The sequence below is a fragment of the Corvus cornix genome, chromosome 3, assembly GCF_000738735.6.
Source record: "Corvus cornix cornix isolate S_Up_H32 chromosome 3, ASM73873v5, whole genome shotgun sequence".
NCBI classification, from domain to species: Eukaryota; Metazoa; Chordata; class Aves; order Passeriformes; family Corvidae; genus Corvus; species Corvus cornix.
In genome coordinates, this window is record NC_047056.1 from 82,144,680 (window position 1) to 82,161,662 (window position 16,983).

The following is a 16,983-nucleotide window of genomic DNA, read 5'->3' on the forward strand; positions in this document are numbered from 1 at the left end:
ACAGCAGTTCAACAGTTACTTCAAGCTGGCATATACAGGCCAGAAGCAGAAATTCCAGATGCCCATTCCTGTCCTTTGATTTAACCTGTGAGATACCATATTTGCTTGAGGTAGTTTTTCGCCAGACCTGCCTGCTGATCTAGTTTCCCATACCTTGACATGAAGTGTTAAAACTGGAATTGGCAGGAGTGATTAGGTGGGGTAGGGCAGAATGCTTCTTAGCAGCAGCCAGGCATTCATCTTTGATTTGATTGTCCCTAACTCAGACTTTCTAGAGGAGTATTCTTTAATTCATTAGAATAATCAGAACAACTCAGTGCTCAAATTGTATCCTTGCAGCAGCGGAGGGAGGAGGCATTTGGCTTGGTTGTTATTTTGTGGGCTTTTACCCCCTTGGTGTCTTTGGAATTTACTGGTTTTTGGAGATATACAGCTCCCTTCTTCCAATAGTAAAGAGTAGGTGTTCTTGGTAACGGTGAAAGCTGCAAATATGAAATGCTGTGTTCCCTAAGAACATTGGAGTCTGTCTGCAGAGAAGAATTGTGTATGTTCCCATCAATGCCAGCTTTGTTGGGACTGTTGGTATGTTTGCTCATCCCACCTAGCTTTCTCCACTGACCTAATGTTAGCTGTGTTAGTAGTAGCTTCTGTTATGGAAAATGAAGGTCTAAGGACATTTTAACCTCTGCAGTGTTTTGTTCCTCTCAAGCAGAATTGAGGAGATGTGTTGGTGGTCTGTTCGGAGAAGGAAATCATCCTTTACCTCTGCTGCATCATTTCTTCCTTATCCCACCTGTGCCTGCTTGGAGACATTTTCATTTATTCTTCTCTTGAAGCTGCATTTTGTTTGCCTGTGAAGCTCTTCGTTCTGGCTGTTGTAGTGGAGCAGTACTCCTTTTAACCACAGCTGTAATTCTTACTGGGATGTAAGAGATGGGGGTATCTAAGGCTTTGTACCAGTTGTGGCTTTGCTACCTGCTATCTATCATCTCAGAGGTTTGATGTTTTGTAGTACCAGTTAGCTGAAACAACAAAAAAGGTCCTTTTTCTATGTTATTGTGGTTTTATCACAGTAATGTCCTCTGGCAGAAGAGGAATTAAACACCTCTTTTCAGTCCTTTACAGTATTTTTGTTTGTCAGAGGTGGCTATTTTAGAGAATCAGTTGTTATAGAAAGTAGTTACCTAAATGTAATTTCTATTTTTAGATAAAATAATTTGTTTTTTCAGAAGTACTGTGTGCTAGTTTCACTTTGCAAATCTGATCGGTTCTATTTAAATACAGATTTTGGAACATAGTCTTGAAGGTTTTAAAAACTGCCTCTCTATGTATGTAGACTTGGATGAGTTCAGCAGCTTCATCTCACTTGCAGAACTGTCATCAGCTTTGAAAGTTAGAGAAGTAATATTAGGAACTGGATTTCATCCATCATATTTTTTGAATCTGCCTTTCTTTTATGGTGGCAGTAAAATGGTTAAGCAAATATAGAGACAAGAATTTACTCACTACCTAGCTGAATTTTCACATCTGGTGTTCAGGGGAAACTGAACAATTTCAAATGCTGGGTGCTCACTACTCCCATGGCTGATCTGTATTTTTCAAAATGCAGCTGATTACTTCACTGTCTGAAAGAGAACTGTCTGTCTAATTTTAAATCACAATGCTATATTTTTTAAAAATCTGAGCCTCTAAAAACTGCTCTTACTTCTTCACTCTGCCATAGGTAGATGTCATATTCAAAAACTGACTACAGGGAAGATGAACTTGTAAGGAAAAATAAAAGCCAAACTAGTTGTGAGATTTTTTTAAAATATTTGTCCTATTAAATATAAATGCATTTTCAATTATATTTGTCAGTCTTTGACGCTCTTGTCAGTGGGAATAGCAAAACCTCAATCTACTATGCAGGAATTTCCTCTTCTGGAAAAGCACTTATTCTGTCTGGTTTTGGTTATGTGGAAATACCCCAGTTCTAACTTGATTTGCTGTCTTGTCTGGAAGAGCATAAAGCTCACAGAAATCACCTGTCTTAAGAATAAAGGAATTTAATAAAATGTATTTTCTGCACCTACTGATTTTATTTATGGCCAGCCTTTTTGTATTCTTATTTTCTTGTATATTCTTTGAAAATGCATCACATTTCAACAAGTCATTCTGCTTGGCTAGAATCATTAAGCAAGAGTGGAAACCTTGATCAGGAAGTGTTTTCCCTGATTTTCCCCAATTAATATGTAATTAACATATTAATAAAAGGGATATTAGTGCTTGTCTTTAAATTTAAACCTTTAAGTACCATTCATCTTTTCAGAGCTTTAGGATCTTGACATTCTCTCCCAAAGAATTAGAAAATTAAGTATTCTGCTCTTAATAGATGGAGGGATTTAAATTCTAAAAGTTACATTGTATAATATTGTAATAATTATTAACAAAATATTAAAATATTGTATACTTAAAAAATAAATACTTTAACAGCATGGGGTTTTGTGTGGTTGGTTTTGTTTGTTTTGTGTGGTTTTTTGTTTGGTTGGGGTTTTTTTGATGAAGAACTTATTTACATGTATATACAAGAAAACTCAACCTCATATTTCTTGGAAGAGAGCAAGACAGATATAATTTCGAATAAGTATTTAAGAAATCCAGCCAGCCACTAAACAGTTTTATGCTGTACTTCCCTTGCGGTTCTGGCAGATTTACTCTTTTTTTTTTGAGTAGCAGCATGCATAGTTTTTTTCCTCATCCAGGATCAGACTCTTGGTAGAAAAAAGAAATGAAGCTGTGTAGTAGAAAGAATACCTGATTTCTTAAAGCATTTATTAGGGGGAATTAATTTTACTTGCAAAGCTAATTCACGTTGGCTTGGCAGTGAGCACTGTTCTATCCACTGAAAACAGATCAAAGAACTAGCTGTAAACAAAGGTTAATGATAAGATGCTGGAGGAGCTAAATGAGGAAACAATAGTTAGAATGGTATTGCAGGAGTTGGTTGGTGTTAAATTAGTCGACATGTAGTCTTCATTAATCTAAACCAAGAAATAAACAGCATTTTAATTACATTTATGAACTAGCTCAAAATTCAGAGCTGCTCTGAGGACAAATAATTAGAAGATATAGCATGTATGGGGAAACCATTAATGGCATTAAATTTAGTCTAATGCATAGTTCTACTCAAAGGAAATGAGGAGTAGAAAAATTTTAGGAAAAGGGTGCAATAAATCCTGAAAAAGACTTAGGACTTGATACATTTGCTCCTCTTGCAATGTGTTTTTTCTTTTTTTCAAGCTTTTACCTTATTTTGGTTGGTGAAAAAAATTGTAGGAGGAATTACCAAAAGCATTACATCATGGAAATTGCAGCTGCAAGAGCGAGCCAGGAAATCTATGGGCAAACCCCCTTGCAGGCAGTGTATCAAAATGTGGCTGAACCAAACAGCTTGCAAAGAAGGGAGGAAATGCTATTCAGAATGCTCATGTGCTAGGACAGTTAAGGCTTTCTGCCTTTCTAATTTCTAACTTCTCAATGTGGTAGTTAGAATGAAATTTGCATCTGCTTTTTTTGTTTGTTTGTTTTGTTTTCATATGGGTATGAAAGGACTGATTTCTGTCCCATCAGAGCCAGGGTGTTGAGTTTCGGCTTGTAACAAAATCCGTCAGAGAATGAACCATCTATTTAATTTTATACCGACCTTCTACTGGCTGTTACTTCTCATGTACTTGTATTCTCATTCTTCAGGCTTTTAATGTACTCTTTTGTAATAAATCCATTCATAATAGTGCAAACAAAATATTTATCTGGAAGCTGGACCTTGCAAGTTCAAACATGTATCTTTGGATCTCTCAAAAGACATCAGTGACTTCGGTGCTTTGGGTTATTCTACTCTCATTATATACTGCTTATATTCCAGGGTTTTGATTAGAAAAAATGAAGCTTTATGTTTCTTTTGTGGTGCACCTCTACCAAATACTTAGCTGTAAGAACAATAAAATCAGGAAATTGACCTGTATTTTCTATTAAATATTTACTTAAAACAATTGTCTAGTTTTCTGTTTTCAACCAAACATTTCTGTAATGATGTTGGCATTGCAGATACTGCAGTATTGCCTTGATGTGTAGAAACACTGGTTCTTACATATGCTTCACAGCTGGTGAAAGAGATGTATATACAAATAAGCTCAATGTTAATATTCCTTCAGGGTTTTTTTAACATTCTCTACCATCTATTAATATTCCTTTATTTTTTCTAGTCCACTCAAAGTAATTTTCTAGGTTGCTCTTAAAAATAGCTGGGGCAAAAGCAAGTGGAAAAAAAAAAGCCAGTTGCTGATAGACAATCTTATGGTTTGAAAGTTATGCAGCTGCGACAGGTCTTGCAAAGCTTAGCTACAGCTTAATTTGCAATCTTATTGCCAATATTTAGTGCTAATAGAGATGTGACACAATATGTGGTCATCTGAACCTTAAACTTGCTAGTAGTTCAAATGTCAAAAACATATTCAGAGATAGACAGTCATGTACCTCTATGAGGAAAAAAAAAAAATCACTGTTGCCTGTGTCTGTATTTGCTTTTTTATTTTATGTCTTGTCTCTTGTAGGCATCCCTGCGGTATCAGGCACTGCAGGCCTATAGGGACTACTTTATGAATATAATACCGACATATGATGGAGTACAGCTGAAGAATTACTGAGGCTCGAGTGCTGCCCTTGTCAAGTGATTCAGTTCTCGTAGTGGTCTTTGATTTTGCTGCACAAAACTTGCAGTGTGGATATCCCTGCTCCTGACTAGTTTACGATGTACGGCACAGTATTCAGGGTGCATTTTAATGTGACTGGGGTGTCATGTGAAATATGGTGAGCCATTGCATTACGTCATGGGGGAAATGTGCCAAGGGGATGGGTTACTTAGTACATTTTGTTGCTTTTGGAACCAGAGGTTCTTCAGTCGTTTGTCACTAGGACAAAAAATGGGGGAAGGGTTCCCGTGGAAGAGTTAAGGGCAAAGGCTTGAAGGTTTTGGTGGTATCTACATAAAAGTCCTGTGACTCCAGATAGTAGTGCAGACAGTCTCTGCTTGTGGCATGCCAAGTTCTTTGGGAACTATGCTTGGCGCAAATCCATTTGTGTATAAATCTCTCTTTTCCCCAGGGAGAGGAGAAAGTACTGCAAAAACTGGTATGAAGAACCACATCAGCTGGGACTCACCAGAACTCATAGAGGAGAAAATAAGTTTCTGTTCGTCTTTTAACAAATACACTGTTAGCCATATCTGACATATACTTTCTGTGTGTGTGTCTATCGGCTGCAATAGATAGACAGAGTAGATGGAGTCCCAGGCTGCCCGCAGCTGCCCTGTGCCACTGCATTCTTGTCTGTTGTACTGACTCAATTGTTTGTGCAGCTGTGCAGTAAAATTATTCTGCTGGAGCAGGGAAGACTATATATTTATAATTTGTCTATATATTATAATATTTATGCATTTGTTTGAGCAGCAGGCTATTTTTCAGCTGGATCAATTACCTTACTCATGACACGGCCTCCCACACAGCTCTTCCAGTGTACTGGGGAGCCAAAGCCCGGGAGGATGAGCCCAGCCACCAAACGCCTGGACTTGCAGTGATTGCAGAGAGGAGGGAGCAGGTCTGAAATGGAAATGAGAACATGTCAGAACCCCTTGCTGCTTATTCACACCTCTGAAATTATTATTATTCTCCATGTCCCTCCATGGAGAAAAGTTATGTGGCCTTCAGAATTGCTGTTGGTTTTTCTAACTTGAAAGGGAATGCTGGGCTAATTAATTATCTAACTTAATTGAGGTATGTTGTGTAACATATCACAGTAGTTAGTATACAGAGGTTGTGGTTGCATTAAGAGTATTTTAATATAATTTTTTCCCCCTGCGATTAGCCTCATGAGCAGTTTTTTAATCTGTTGTCTAGCAGTAGTCTTGGCATCTAAAATCAGACTGCCCTGTCTATCAGAAATGTAGGAGACTTCTCTTTTGTAGATGCTAAACAGAATGGGGTAAATTACTGTGTGTTAACTGTGTAGTATTGCAGGTGGGGAGTTAGCTCTTGTGCAATTACTGCAAGGCTATTGGCATGTGGCAGTGCCATCCTGGGATAATTTAGCCCTCTCTCAGAGCTCTATGATTCCTAAAAGTGAAGCAGGGTAAAATAGTCTGATTGTGGAGTGTCAAGTCAACTTCATTTAGATTAAGATAAGTTTCTTAGCTTGGCTTCCAAAGGAGATGAATCATGCCATCTTTCTGTCCCTACCCCTGTAAATCTAAAGTCTCTTGACCACTGTGAGGAAAAGATTATAAAATCTCAGGGAACTTCCATATAAATAGGTTCTGCCCAGGACAGGAAGGTGCTATTCGAGTTCCCTCTCAGGCAAAGGTTGCAGCACAATTTTTTTAGACATGAGAACATTCATATGGGAGAAACAGATGTTATGAACTCAACAGAAAAACTATACCCAGAGCATGTCCTGTGAGCCGAAGAGGAAAGTTGTAAGAAACAGGACTTGTTACTGACAGGAATCATGGAATAGCTTGTTTTTGTTTTCTTTCTGACTTGTGATGCTCCCAGCATCACAACATGAAGCTGTAGTAACTCCTTAGTAACCAGACTGAAAGACTTTCAGAAATGCAAACCTGAAACGGTCCTGCAGGTGACTGGTGAGGCTGCAATTGCATAGGGAACAGTCAGGCTCCATTTTGGATGCCTGACTTGCTATTCTGAGTTGCTCTACGCTGTGCGATGCTGCTTAACTTCCTGCTGTTTTCAAGCTACTTACATGATCAGTCCTCTCCTCTTTTGAAGCAGCTGCTCTTGTGGCGTGCTTCCTTTCTGTCGGGAGAGTGCACAGTAACAAAGCCACGTTTTATTCCCTGGTGGGGGGATGTCTTTCTGTAAGTGTGTTAGAGCCCAGTGCCAGGAGAAGGCACTGGTCAACTGCTGCAAACTAGCCGGTCATTTTGTCTGCTCCAAACCATAGCTCTCTAACTCTGAGACATTTTGTGTCAAAATCTGCGAGGAAGTTTGAATAAAGATTGAAATGGAAGGACAAGTGAAAAGATAACTACCCTCCTTCCTTATTGATTGAAAAACAAAACAACAACCAAATTGCCTTCTCTGCTGCCTGTTAAATGCCTTTTTAAAATATGCTGTTCTTGTAGTTCTCCTCTAACTGCTGCTGCTTGCTTTTTATCCAGGAATCGCTTGCTCCTACACGGGAAACCCAGATGTTTGCAAAATGTGAAGTAATACATCTTGAGTTGTAAACAAAAGAGAAGCCTGATTTCACCTGCCCCCCACCACGCCTTCTTTAATTTAACTAACCTTTCTCTAGTACCTGGGCAAGATTAGTGTTAGGCTGTTCAGGCTGAGACTTTGTTCTTGAGAAGAAACATGTTTGTCCCGAGCTTTCCTGTCAATGTCTCAGTATTATACTGATTTATGCTCTTCTGATGGAGGAGGTGAGATATGATGGAAGGATACTTTTAAAACTTCCAGCTGAGTGAGGCTGAGAGGAAAAAGGAGTAAAGGAGGTAAAGAAATCATTCATTTCAGTAACGCTGTGGTTTTTTGGTTCATGTCAGTGCATCTCAATAGGTTAGATTCATGTTTGGGAAAAAATGTGTTAAATTTCTTGGGAATTTCAAAAGCCATCATAGAGCAAACCTCAGATTTCCAGTTCCTACTGTTGTGCAACCAACAGCTGATTAGGTGGAGCTCCCACTGGAGCCTGTGGATGCTTTAGTTAATTGCCTAGAGGGACTCTGAGGGATAGTGTGTGATATATGTATGTACCTGGTGCTCAGTCCTCAGATTCTTGCCTGGTTTTGGTAAAGAGACTGGTTTGAGTGCAGTGCATATGTTGTACATACTAATGCAGATTTGTCAGGCTGCTTGAAGTGTTGCAAATGAAAGAGCAGTCTTCATAATCTTTGTTTTGCTGTTGTCTGCATGCTTTTAAGTCTGTAATAAAAACACTGATTTAATATTTTCTTTCAGTCTCCAGAGGGTGCTGAAGGCAAGGATGCAGCAAAAGTAACTAAACAAGAGGCAAGTATATATATATATATTTAATTTGTTTTGGCATGTAATTATCTAACTGGAGATCTGCAGTCTTGTATATCAGAAGATTATGCATTTCTCTGGCACTTCTGGTGTGCTGTTTTCAGTGGGAATAAAGACAGTAAACCACATTTGCACTCTACCTGGCTTGATTTTGTCTTGGCGTACTGAGGATTTATACAACTTATTATTATTATTATTATTATTACAAATTATTATTAATTTTTTTTATTTTTATTATACAACTTATTAGTACACCAAATAAATTCGAGAAAGTTTTAGGGCTTTGATAGACAAACTCTGGTGGACCTTGTGGCAATTATGTAGTATGTTACTGCCTGGGACTGTTGCTCTGTCTCTAGTAGGTTGGCAGAAGAGGGTTAATGCACGCACCTCAGCCAGTCTACTTCAAAACTATTCTTAGCTTAAGTGACTGATGGGAGGGTGTCTTGAATTAAGATACCAGACTCTAAACTGGAGCAGCTGACACATTTGTGTGTTTTCTTTGACTGGATTTGTTTAAAGGACACAGTACATTCTGTCAGAGAAGGCAAGAAGACAGCTGGTGATATCTTGATATCCACAATAAAGTTTGCTAATTTGTTTTTTACAGCCCTTAATGTGAATTTAAAAAACAGGTAGAGAATTATGAGAATTTGTTTTCTTAGGTTGCCTGATTTTGTGGCAGACAAATTTAAATCAGGACCTTGAGAAGAGTGGGTGAATATTTAATTGCTCTGATTGTAAATCTTTGAGCATATTTGATCAGGAAAATAGCAAGTAAAGTATAGCCAGCTCTATGGTTTACTTGCATGTAAGGAGCACTTTTTCATAAGGTTCCCCAAGCAGGTTCTTAAAGAAACTAACTAGGATGGAAGATCTTTCTAAGAATTTCTAACATATAAACTTAGGAGAATAGAGGAGTGGAGGTTAATTTTCATAATGGAGGAGACTGTAAGTGGCGTATTGGAAGGATTTGTGTTTGAGCTTGTGCTGCTGAATATATTTGTTAATGATCTCTAGAAGAGGTACTAAAGAAATGACAAAGTTTGCTGAAGTTTACAAAAGTTGTAGAGGTAATCAGAGGTGAAAGAGGCTGAGAATGCTGTTATGTCACTGATAAAAAAGTGATAAAATATCGAAAGAAATTCAATATGGAGAAATGCAAATTAATACAGAGGGAGAGGGGAAGACCCAGTGGTGGTCACCAAATGAGCTGTTAATCAGGGGAGAGATTGTAAAATCACAGTGAATAGTTACTAGAAAATGGCAGTAGTTCTAAACAGAAAGTAACTAAAACACAGGAAAAAATGCTAGAGGACACAGTAAGCATCAGTGTATCACAAGATTAATTTGTTGTGCTCTCGGATATGGGACTACTAAATGAAGCTCTCCTGATAGATGCCATGATAGAATTAAAAGGATACCAAGTACAGTGGGACAAATAGAGGATGTAGAGCAGCTTTTAAAAAAAGATTAACAACCCAAACTGAAAAAACCAAACAACACAGTTTTTCTAGGATTCTTCATCTTTTATATAATGGAGTTGTGATAAAATAATTAGTAACACAAAGAAAGGCAGTTAGAGAATTACTCTTCATGAAAGCCATAAACAAGAGAAATCTAATGAAAGTTAGAGGCAAGAAGTTAAAAGGAGAGACAGCAGAGGGGGAAGGTTTTGCTTTTTATTTTCCACACAGTGCATAATCCCATTATGGAGCTCATAGATGTCACAGGATGTTATGGAAACTGAAAGTGTAAATGAGTACTAGGTTATTAGACAGATTTGTCTAGAAAATAACCCTTGGGGACTATTTAAACACATGATGTGCATATGATATCCAGGTTGGAAAGTTGGCAACATCAGATTGCCAGAAGCTGGTGCAGTAGGAGAGTGCAAAGTGTTGTTCTGTCTGCTCCTTTTCATAGACTCTTTCTGTAGATGTTTGCTAGAGCGCCAGTGTCAAACAGGCTCTTGGGTGAGCTGCTAATTTCTGGGTTAGTACAGCTGTTTGGAGACGACAAAGGTTCCCAGAGCACATGAAAATGTGACCTTTGCTGACTTGGCTCTAGTTCCCTCCTTATAATCAGATAACACAAAATACGTGCAAACTCCAAATGAGAATTAAAATTACTTACCTGTCAAGCATTTTTGAAGAACTTACGGTTTATGCTGACTTTCTTATGGCAAACAGGTCATGGAACAGGAACAGTTGGGAGGTAGGGAAGAGAATTATAACTTACGTAAATTGATATATTATCCCTTAAAAAGTAGATACTAGCAAAACGTTTCAGTTCCTAAATGTTAAGGGATAGAAATAATTGATTAAGAAAGCAGATTTGTAAAAGATGATACCTTGAGTGAGTTCTTTGATTACCTGACCAACTGAAATGCTTTGTTTATCCTGTTGTAAAATAATGCTAGGCTGCTTCTTAAACAGTTGATATGCTAAATTGCCAAGAAAAGAGAGGTTTACCTTTTTGCTGTTAATGATGCATAAATATTTCATAGCCGAAAATATCTTTAGGTATTTTTTGACTTCTATTTTGCTGGATGCAGATTTGAACTATTCACTACTGCTTTCCACTAAGAATTCTTGAATGGCTCCAATGAACACAAATTACTGCATTCTTCAGATATTAACAAGAACTTTTTCCTGTTGCAGGATGCGCAGAGCTGTGTTTTTTCTGCTCAACTTAAATGCTTAATATATAATTAAGAAGTATTTTTGATTCTCTTTTTAAGTTGAGTTATTTTGGATATTTGCTGCAGTTTAGTTCTCCCTTTGTTTTGGCCACAGGTGTAATTCTAGTTTTATGACATAGACCAGATTTTAACTCAGTTTATTAACCATGCTGTGTAACTGGATGAATCTGTTTTAATTAATACAAAAATACTGTAAACGAACTAACAAGCTAACAACTATTTTTAAGACTTCAGTAATAAATTTATGACAAAAAGCAGGATGAAATAAAATTTAATAGGGAAAGTGTGTTGAAGTGATAAAAAAGCTGGAGAGAAGCAGAATATCTGGCTCAAGTCTTTCCTTTTGAGATTGGTGTTTAAATAGAAGAAATAATTTCTCCCTCTCATCCTGCAGCTGTCTTTGTGCACCTGGACTCTCAGAGCGAGTGTGTGGAGAACTGAGGAAGTGGAAGGACTTAGTTTCATGTTTTAAAATTTTAGCATACTGATATCCTCTAGAGAAGGATGTTAACTTTATTCACCTGTTAATCAGATGGTATTTGTACCCACTATTACAAGTAACACCTGCTAGATTCTAAAAACATAATTCTAAGTATGTATGAATGAGGTTCAGAGTCCTTTGCACAGGTAGTCAAGCTTACTGGATTTGTGAACCTTTCATAGAGGAAGGGCCTCAGAAGTAGTTGTAAAAGGGTGTGTGCCTGAGGTATTTAACTGCTGAGATTTAGATATTGTAATTCCTGAACAACTTTTATTTCTAACTTCCACATCACTTTGTCCCTTTAAAAATTTGAGTGTCCAAGGTGAGGAAAATGTGAATTGTTTGGCAATAGACATGTATAGTTTATGCTGTCCTATGAAATGACTGATACTATGTTGCTTTGGATACTTTTTCCTGTAAGCCTATAAAAATGTTCATTTTTTTTCCCTGTAGCCCACGAGACGATCAGCAAGACTGTCAGCTGTAAGTATGTATAGTATCTCCTGGTATATTCTTTTCTAAGCACATATGGTTTCTCAGACCAAACAGGTTTTTTACATTTTGCTTGATTCCATTTTTATTCTTGCTGAGGGGTATTTGAGAACTCCAGCAATGAAGTTATCTGTGTTTTCTTGGTTTCAGGTTTTCAGGTTGTTCTGACAAAAGATACATTTCCCCACTTCAGTGCAACACTGTCTGTTAGGTGCAGTATTGACTTTGTATCATTTTGCAGGCTGATGTTAGTTGTGGAAATGCAGCTACTTCTCTGGAAAGGAGGAGGAGCTGTGTTTCAAGGACTTCATTTGATGCCACTGCTAGCACTTGGTTTTAGTTCCTCTCTCTGTTAGAACATAGCTGACAGGCGGTTTTTTTCATAGTTACTACTAATCTTCATGTTTTACTCGTAGAATGACCCCCAAATTACTTTCACTTCTAGGTGAGTGAACTAATGCAAACAGGTGTGTACAGAGAGGAAGTGCATTTATGCATTAAGGTTTTTCAAACTTTTTATAGATGCATACTATTGAGCAGGAAGTAAGGGCAGGTGTAGGGTGGGGGGGGGAAGCAGGGTGTGGAGGAGACTGACTGGCTTCTGGTGGTGCGCCTAACATGTTGTGCAACTAAAAATGTTTTATAGAAACCTGCTCCACCAAAACCTGAACCCAAACCAAGGAAAACAACAAAGGTAAATACTCTTTCTTTTTAGTTACCATTGTTTTAACCTATAGTAAGTAAGTATGTTTCTTCTTTACATTGCAAACAGTTCAATTCACAGCATTTTTTTTTGAGGCATGGGCTCCCCTGCCCTCTCTGCAGCTCCCTGCCCCCCCTCCCTGGAAAAAACCCACAAATTAGATCATTCTTTTCTTTTTGTTCCACCCCTTCCTGGCCTCATTACTGGCCCAAAGAAAATGTCTTGCCTATTTGATATGCAGACCATGTTAGTTTGTAGTGAATTGCTAGTTTAAGAAGAATTTTTACCTTTACTACACCTTTCCTGAAAAGTACAGGTTTGGTTGAGTAAACTCTACCTGAAACCTAGCAATTTCTACAAAAGCATTTGAGATTACTCTGTGTCATTCTCTTTCCTTGTCTAGAGGTGCAGTACTTCATTTTGTACTGAGAAACACTTATCTGTTCTTGAAGCCTGGCTGTTGCTGAGAATGCACAATTATAATTAAAGGTGAAATTAAATATATTTAAATTGAATGGTTTAGGTTTTCTGGGCCAGTTACTGTCAAATTAAAATCTTATTAGTGTTTGAAATACCTTTTCAGGATTTCTGCATATAAATCATGTACTTCAGAAACTGTAGATTTATTTGCACCTAAGGGGAATGTTGAATAAGAGCAATTGCTGTATTGGAAAAAAAGCCCTCATGCTGGACACTGAGTCTAGCACTCCTCACACTTTCATTTTTCAAGTCCTTTTATTGTCATCTCAGTTGGGCAAGTGCCAGGATACAAAGTCCACATGTGAAAGGAAAACTCTTGACTTCAAACGCTGTGTGATTTATCAAATAAAATTACCAGTAAAGTCTTGCTGAGTCCATCCTGCTCCCCTCTTAAAAAGAGTATTAATAAAGAAGGAAATGTGGTAGCTTCCATAGCTTCGCGTACCTGTGGGATGAGCTCAGTGTTATGGACTCGGTCTAAGTTGCATGAGAGACATTGGAAGCTTATTTCAGGTGACTCAAATCCTTTATGACATTACTGTAAGTAACTTTTTAATACAGTAATCTTTTTTTCCCAAACCCTAACTGGATCACATTTTAAGGAGTATATTAATTCTGGCCTCCTAAACAGAAAACAGCAAGTGTGTACTCTGGACTTGCTAGTAAACAATGGAAGATGGTACAGACTTGAGATAATTTTGTTAAAAGCTTGCATGTTATGAATTTACAAAGTCAACTCCTTAGTTTGTTCTTCTGTAGGTAAAGAGTTAGTACTATGCTCATACCACTAGTAAACTTCCAAATTAAGCACCACAGCTGCTATGTAACATTGGAGCTGAGGGGTGGAAGGAGTAATTCAGGCTGCCCTGGAACTGGGATTACTGGTGCTCTCACCTCACTGTCCCACTTCTGTGTGGGGATTGGTGGGGAAAGGTAGTTAATGAAGGAAGGCAAGCCTTAATATCCCTGTTCACAGCTATTATTGCCATTTTGCATGGAGAATTTGGAGCAAATGATTGCATGAAAGATAGCCAGTGTTTATCAGAACGACTTTAAATATTAATGTAAAATTGTAAATGCAATACCATTTAAATTTTTTTCCCATTGCATTTTAAATACTTATGTCTCTGCTAACATTTAGATCACAAACATAAATAAGTACATAGAGAAAGGATTTATGAAAAAATAGTAGACTTCAACACAGGAATTAAGAGCAAATCTCAAAATGAAACTTTGGCTGTTAGAATAGTTCCTTTTGATAAATTTTCTGCTTTGTGTTGCTGCAGATCAATTTTATTGGTGTTTGCCTCCCTAGTGTGTTGGCTGGTTCTTTCATTGACGTGGAATGACCATCACACACGTTATCAACGTAACAAAAGGAGAGCCAAGGAAAAAACTTAATTTTTAAAATCTAATTTAATATTTTATGTTAATTGAAAATGTAGTGCTGTAGTTACACAACCAGTGTGGTGTTTGTGCTTGGCTCAATAAGCTTTCAATATACTGTAATTGGATTTGTTCACACAGATATCCTGTATGCACCTCATAGATCAGCTCTACCAAAATAGTCTGATATGGTTTTGTATCCCTGAAAAAATTAGCAGAAAAACGAAAGAAGCAGACACCACCACTTTCTAGGAATTTGAGTCTCTGTATAACTTATGTGGATTTACAGTTTCCCGATAGCCTTTAGATGGTTTTCTGTTTCAGTCCAGCACATGCAGATTGCCAAGACTTGCTGTTTAGTTCATGTGAAAGTTTTTTTGATAAAGATGCAAGGTTCTGGCTACTCATACAACATCTGTGGCCATGTTTTTAATCTTCTGTCAGAAGGAACCTGGGACAAAGGCCAGCAAAGGTGCTAAAGGGAAGAAGGATGAAAAGCAAGAAGCTGCAAAGGAAGGTACTACACCATCTGAAAATGGTGAAAATAAAGCTGAAGAGGTACTTTCCACACATACCTCCTGCTGATTGAATCAGTGTTTTTAATTATTCAGCCTTTCAGACATTGTTAGCATGTTCATAATGTTTCTTTTTATTGCCCATAATGTTATTGCAGATTCGCATCTCGCTCAACTGTTAGTGTTTCAACATCCAGAGGTGCCCCACCCAGCACACTGTCAGTAAAAGGGCAGATTGAAACAGTGAAAGTTAAGGGTGCGGTAGAGCATTCAGCATGTGTGCAGTGAATAGAAACAGGTGGTAGTGTGGTGCTTTTCAGTGTGAAGGATGGAAGCTGACAGGTAAGGCTTGTATTGCTTTTGAAAAGCTGGGAGCGATGAGTTGAGAAGTGTGTGACTGTACCTGTTCCGGTTGTGTAAATGTCGTATGGACACAGGTTTGGAACTGAGCTGTTGCAAGAAATGGAAGGAGTAAGGATAGCTTGGGTATTTAGGTACACAGTAGAAATCCACCGTAGTAATTTAGTTTCTTTCTTTCTTCTCCACAGGCTCAGAAAACTGAATCTGTAGGTGACAAGAACGAATGAAATACCATGAAAATTTTGGGTTGATTTTATGTACCTCTTGGACAACTTTTAAAAGATATTTTTATCAAGTATTTTGTAAATGCTAATTTTTTTAGGACTATGATAGTTGACATATTAAACTGTATATGAACATTTCCCTTCTCATAACAGTGCTTTTAGAAATTCCCGTTGTTGCCAAGTAATATAAATATCAACTTAATATTGCAAGGTATGTGTAAAATTGGATCAGCATTCCATACACTTGCTTTAAGAAATTATGTCTTGTGCATATGGTGATGTTTTTACTGTGTGTATTTGGATTTTTCATGCAGTTTTTCTAGAGCAATAATCAGTGGTGCTTTTGTACTTAGGTTTTATGTGATTTTAATGAAACATGGATAGATGTGGCCACCTGCTGACTATTTTGGGTTCTTTTAATGGATTAAAATAAAAGGTCTCCTTGCCTGCAAAACTAAAGACTCCTAATGTTTTCTCTAAATCTGAGGAATGCCTTACTCATATCTTTGACTGTTACAAGGAAGACTAAATGATTTAGTAACAGTTGTTTTGCATGTGGTGTTTGCTTTTTTTCGCTGATGTCTGATTAAAAACCACCCACACAGGAGTAGCAAACTGGGATTTTCAGTGGCCTACAATTTAAGGGCCTCACAGATAAATTCTTCATAGATACAGTCATCAGATACACTGTCACAGGGTGAGTACAGTTGCCATACTCTGTCAGGATATTGTGTCTTCAGTGAGCTATCAGTACAGAACAAATTCCTTGATTGATAGAGACATACAGCAATTTAAAAGTAACTTTGTTTCTCCCCCACTCTCTTTTCATTAATGTGCATTGTAGTCTATGGAAAACTTTCTCTCTATCTGTAGCCTCAAATTTAATATAAATAGTAATTACTGTTCTGCTTCAGCTGAGGACAGTTGTTAATACATTGAAATCGCTGTTAAACAGTGCTATATATTTGGTAGCTGGTAGAAATGGAACAATGAAAGTTTTTTTGAGGTGATTGTGGTGATGTGGTAGATTAGCTAATGATTTTTTAGTGTCCATGTTTCAACTCTGCAGCTCATTCTAAATACCTTTTATGATTTTTCTCCTTCTCTTTTCTCTAGGGGTCCTGGTGTTTCTATTGTTACTTCTGGGATGGGAGGGGTGAAAGAAAAGATGTTCCCTGTTCTTCAGTAGCATTGATTTGTATTGCTCAAGTGGTAGCCATTATGTCTGAGGATACTTTTTGCTTGTTTAAGTCAATAAATAAATGACTGTTGCCTGACCTAGCGTTCTATTTATTCTTTGGGAAGAAATCTCTAGTTGCCTTTTTTAATTACAACCAAAAAGAAGCCAAGCATGTCTACACTTAAAAATTGAAGCTTGATTGCCAAAACTCTCTCCTAGCTAGGAGTTAAGACCTGCATTGATGTAAATGTCACTTACACTTTTTTGATAGGCTTGCTACACCCACAGAAGAGGAGGCTGTTCTTTGCAGCACTAACTTAGTTTTGTAAGAAAATTTAAAGTAATTCTCTGCTTTTGGTGATGGAAGGCAGAGGGGTATA

At 37.6% G+C, this 16,983-nt stretch overlaps 1 protein-coding gene across 3 annotated transcripts in view; it reads left to right on the forward strand.

Annotated features, from left to right (window-relative positions):
• Positions 1-16,700, forward strand: part of HMGN3 (high mobility group nucleosomal binding domain 3) — a 23,325-nt gene extending 6,625 nt beyond the window's left edge. The window contains exons 2-6 of one of the 3 annotated variants that reach the window (XM_039569058.1): positions 8,013-8,063; positions 11,717-11,746; positions 12,402-12,449; positions 14,769-14,841; positions 15,388-16,700. In XM_039569058.1, coding sequence (XP_039424992.1) covers positions 8,013-8,063; positions 11,717-11,746; positions 12,402-12,449; positions 14,769-14,841; positions 15,388-15,401 — 216 coding nt within the window. In that variant the 3' untranslated portion in view covers positions 15,402-16,700. The other 2 variants (XM_039569056.1, XM_039569057.1) reach the window with 2 other exon arrangements.
• The last annotated feature ends 283 nt before the right edge of the window (positions 16,701-16,983 follow it).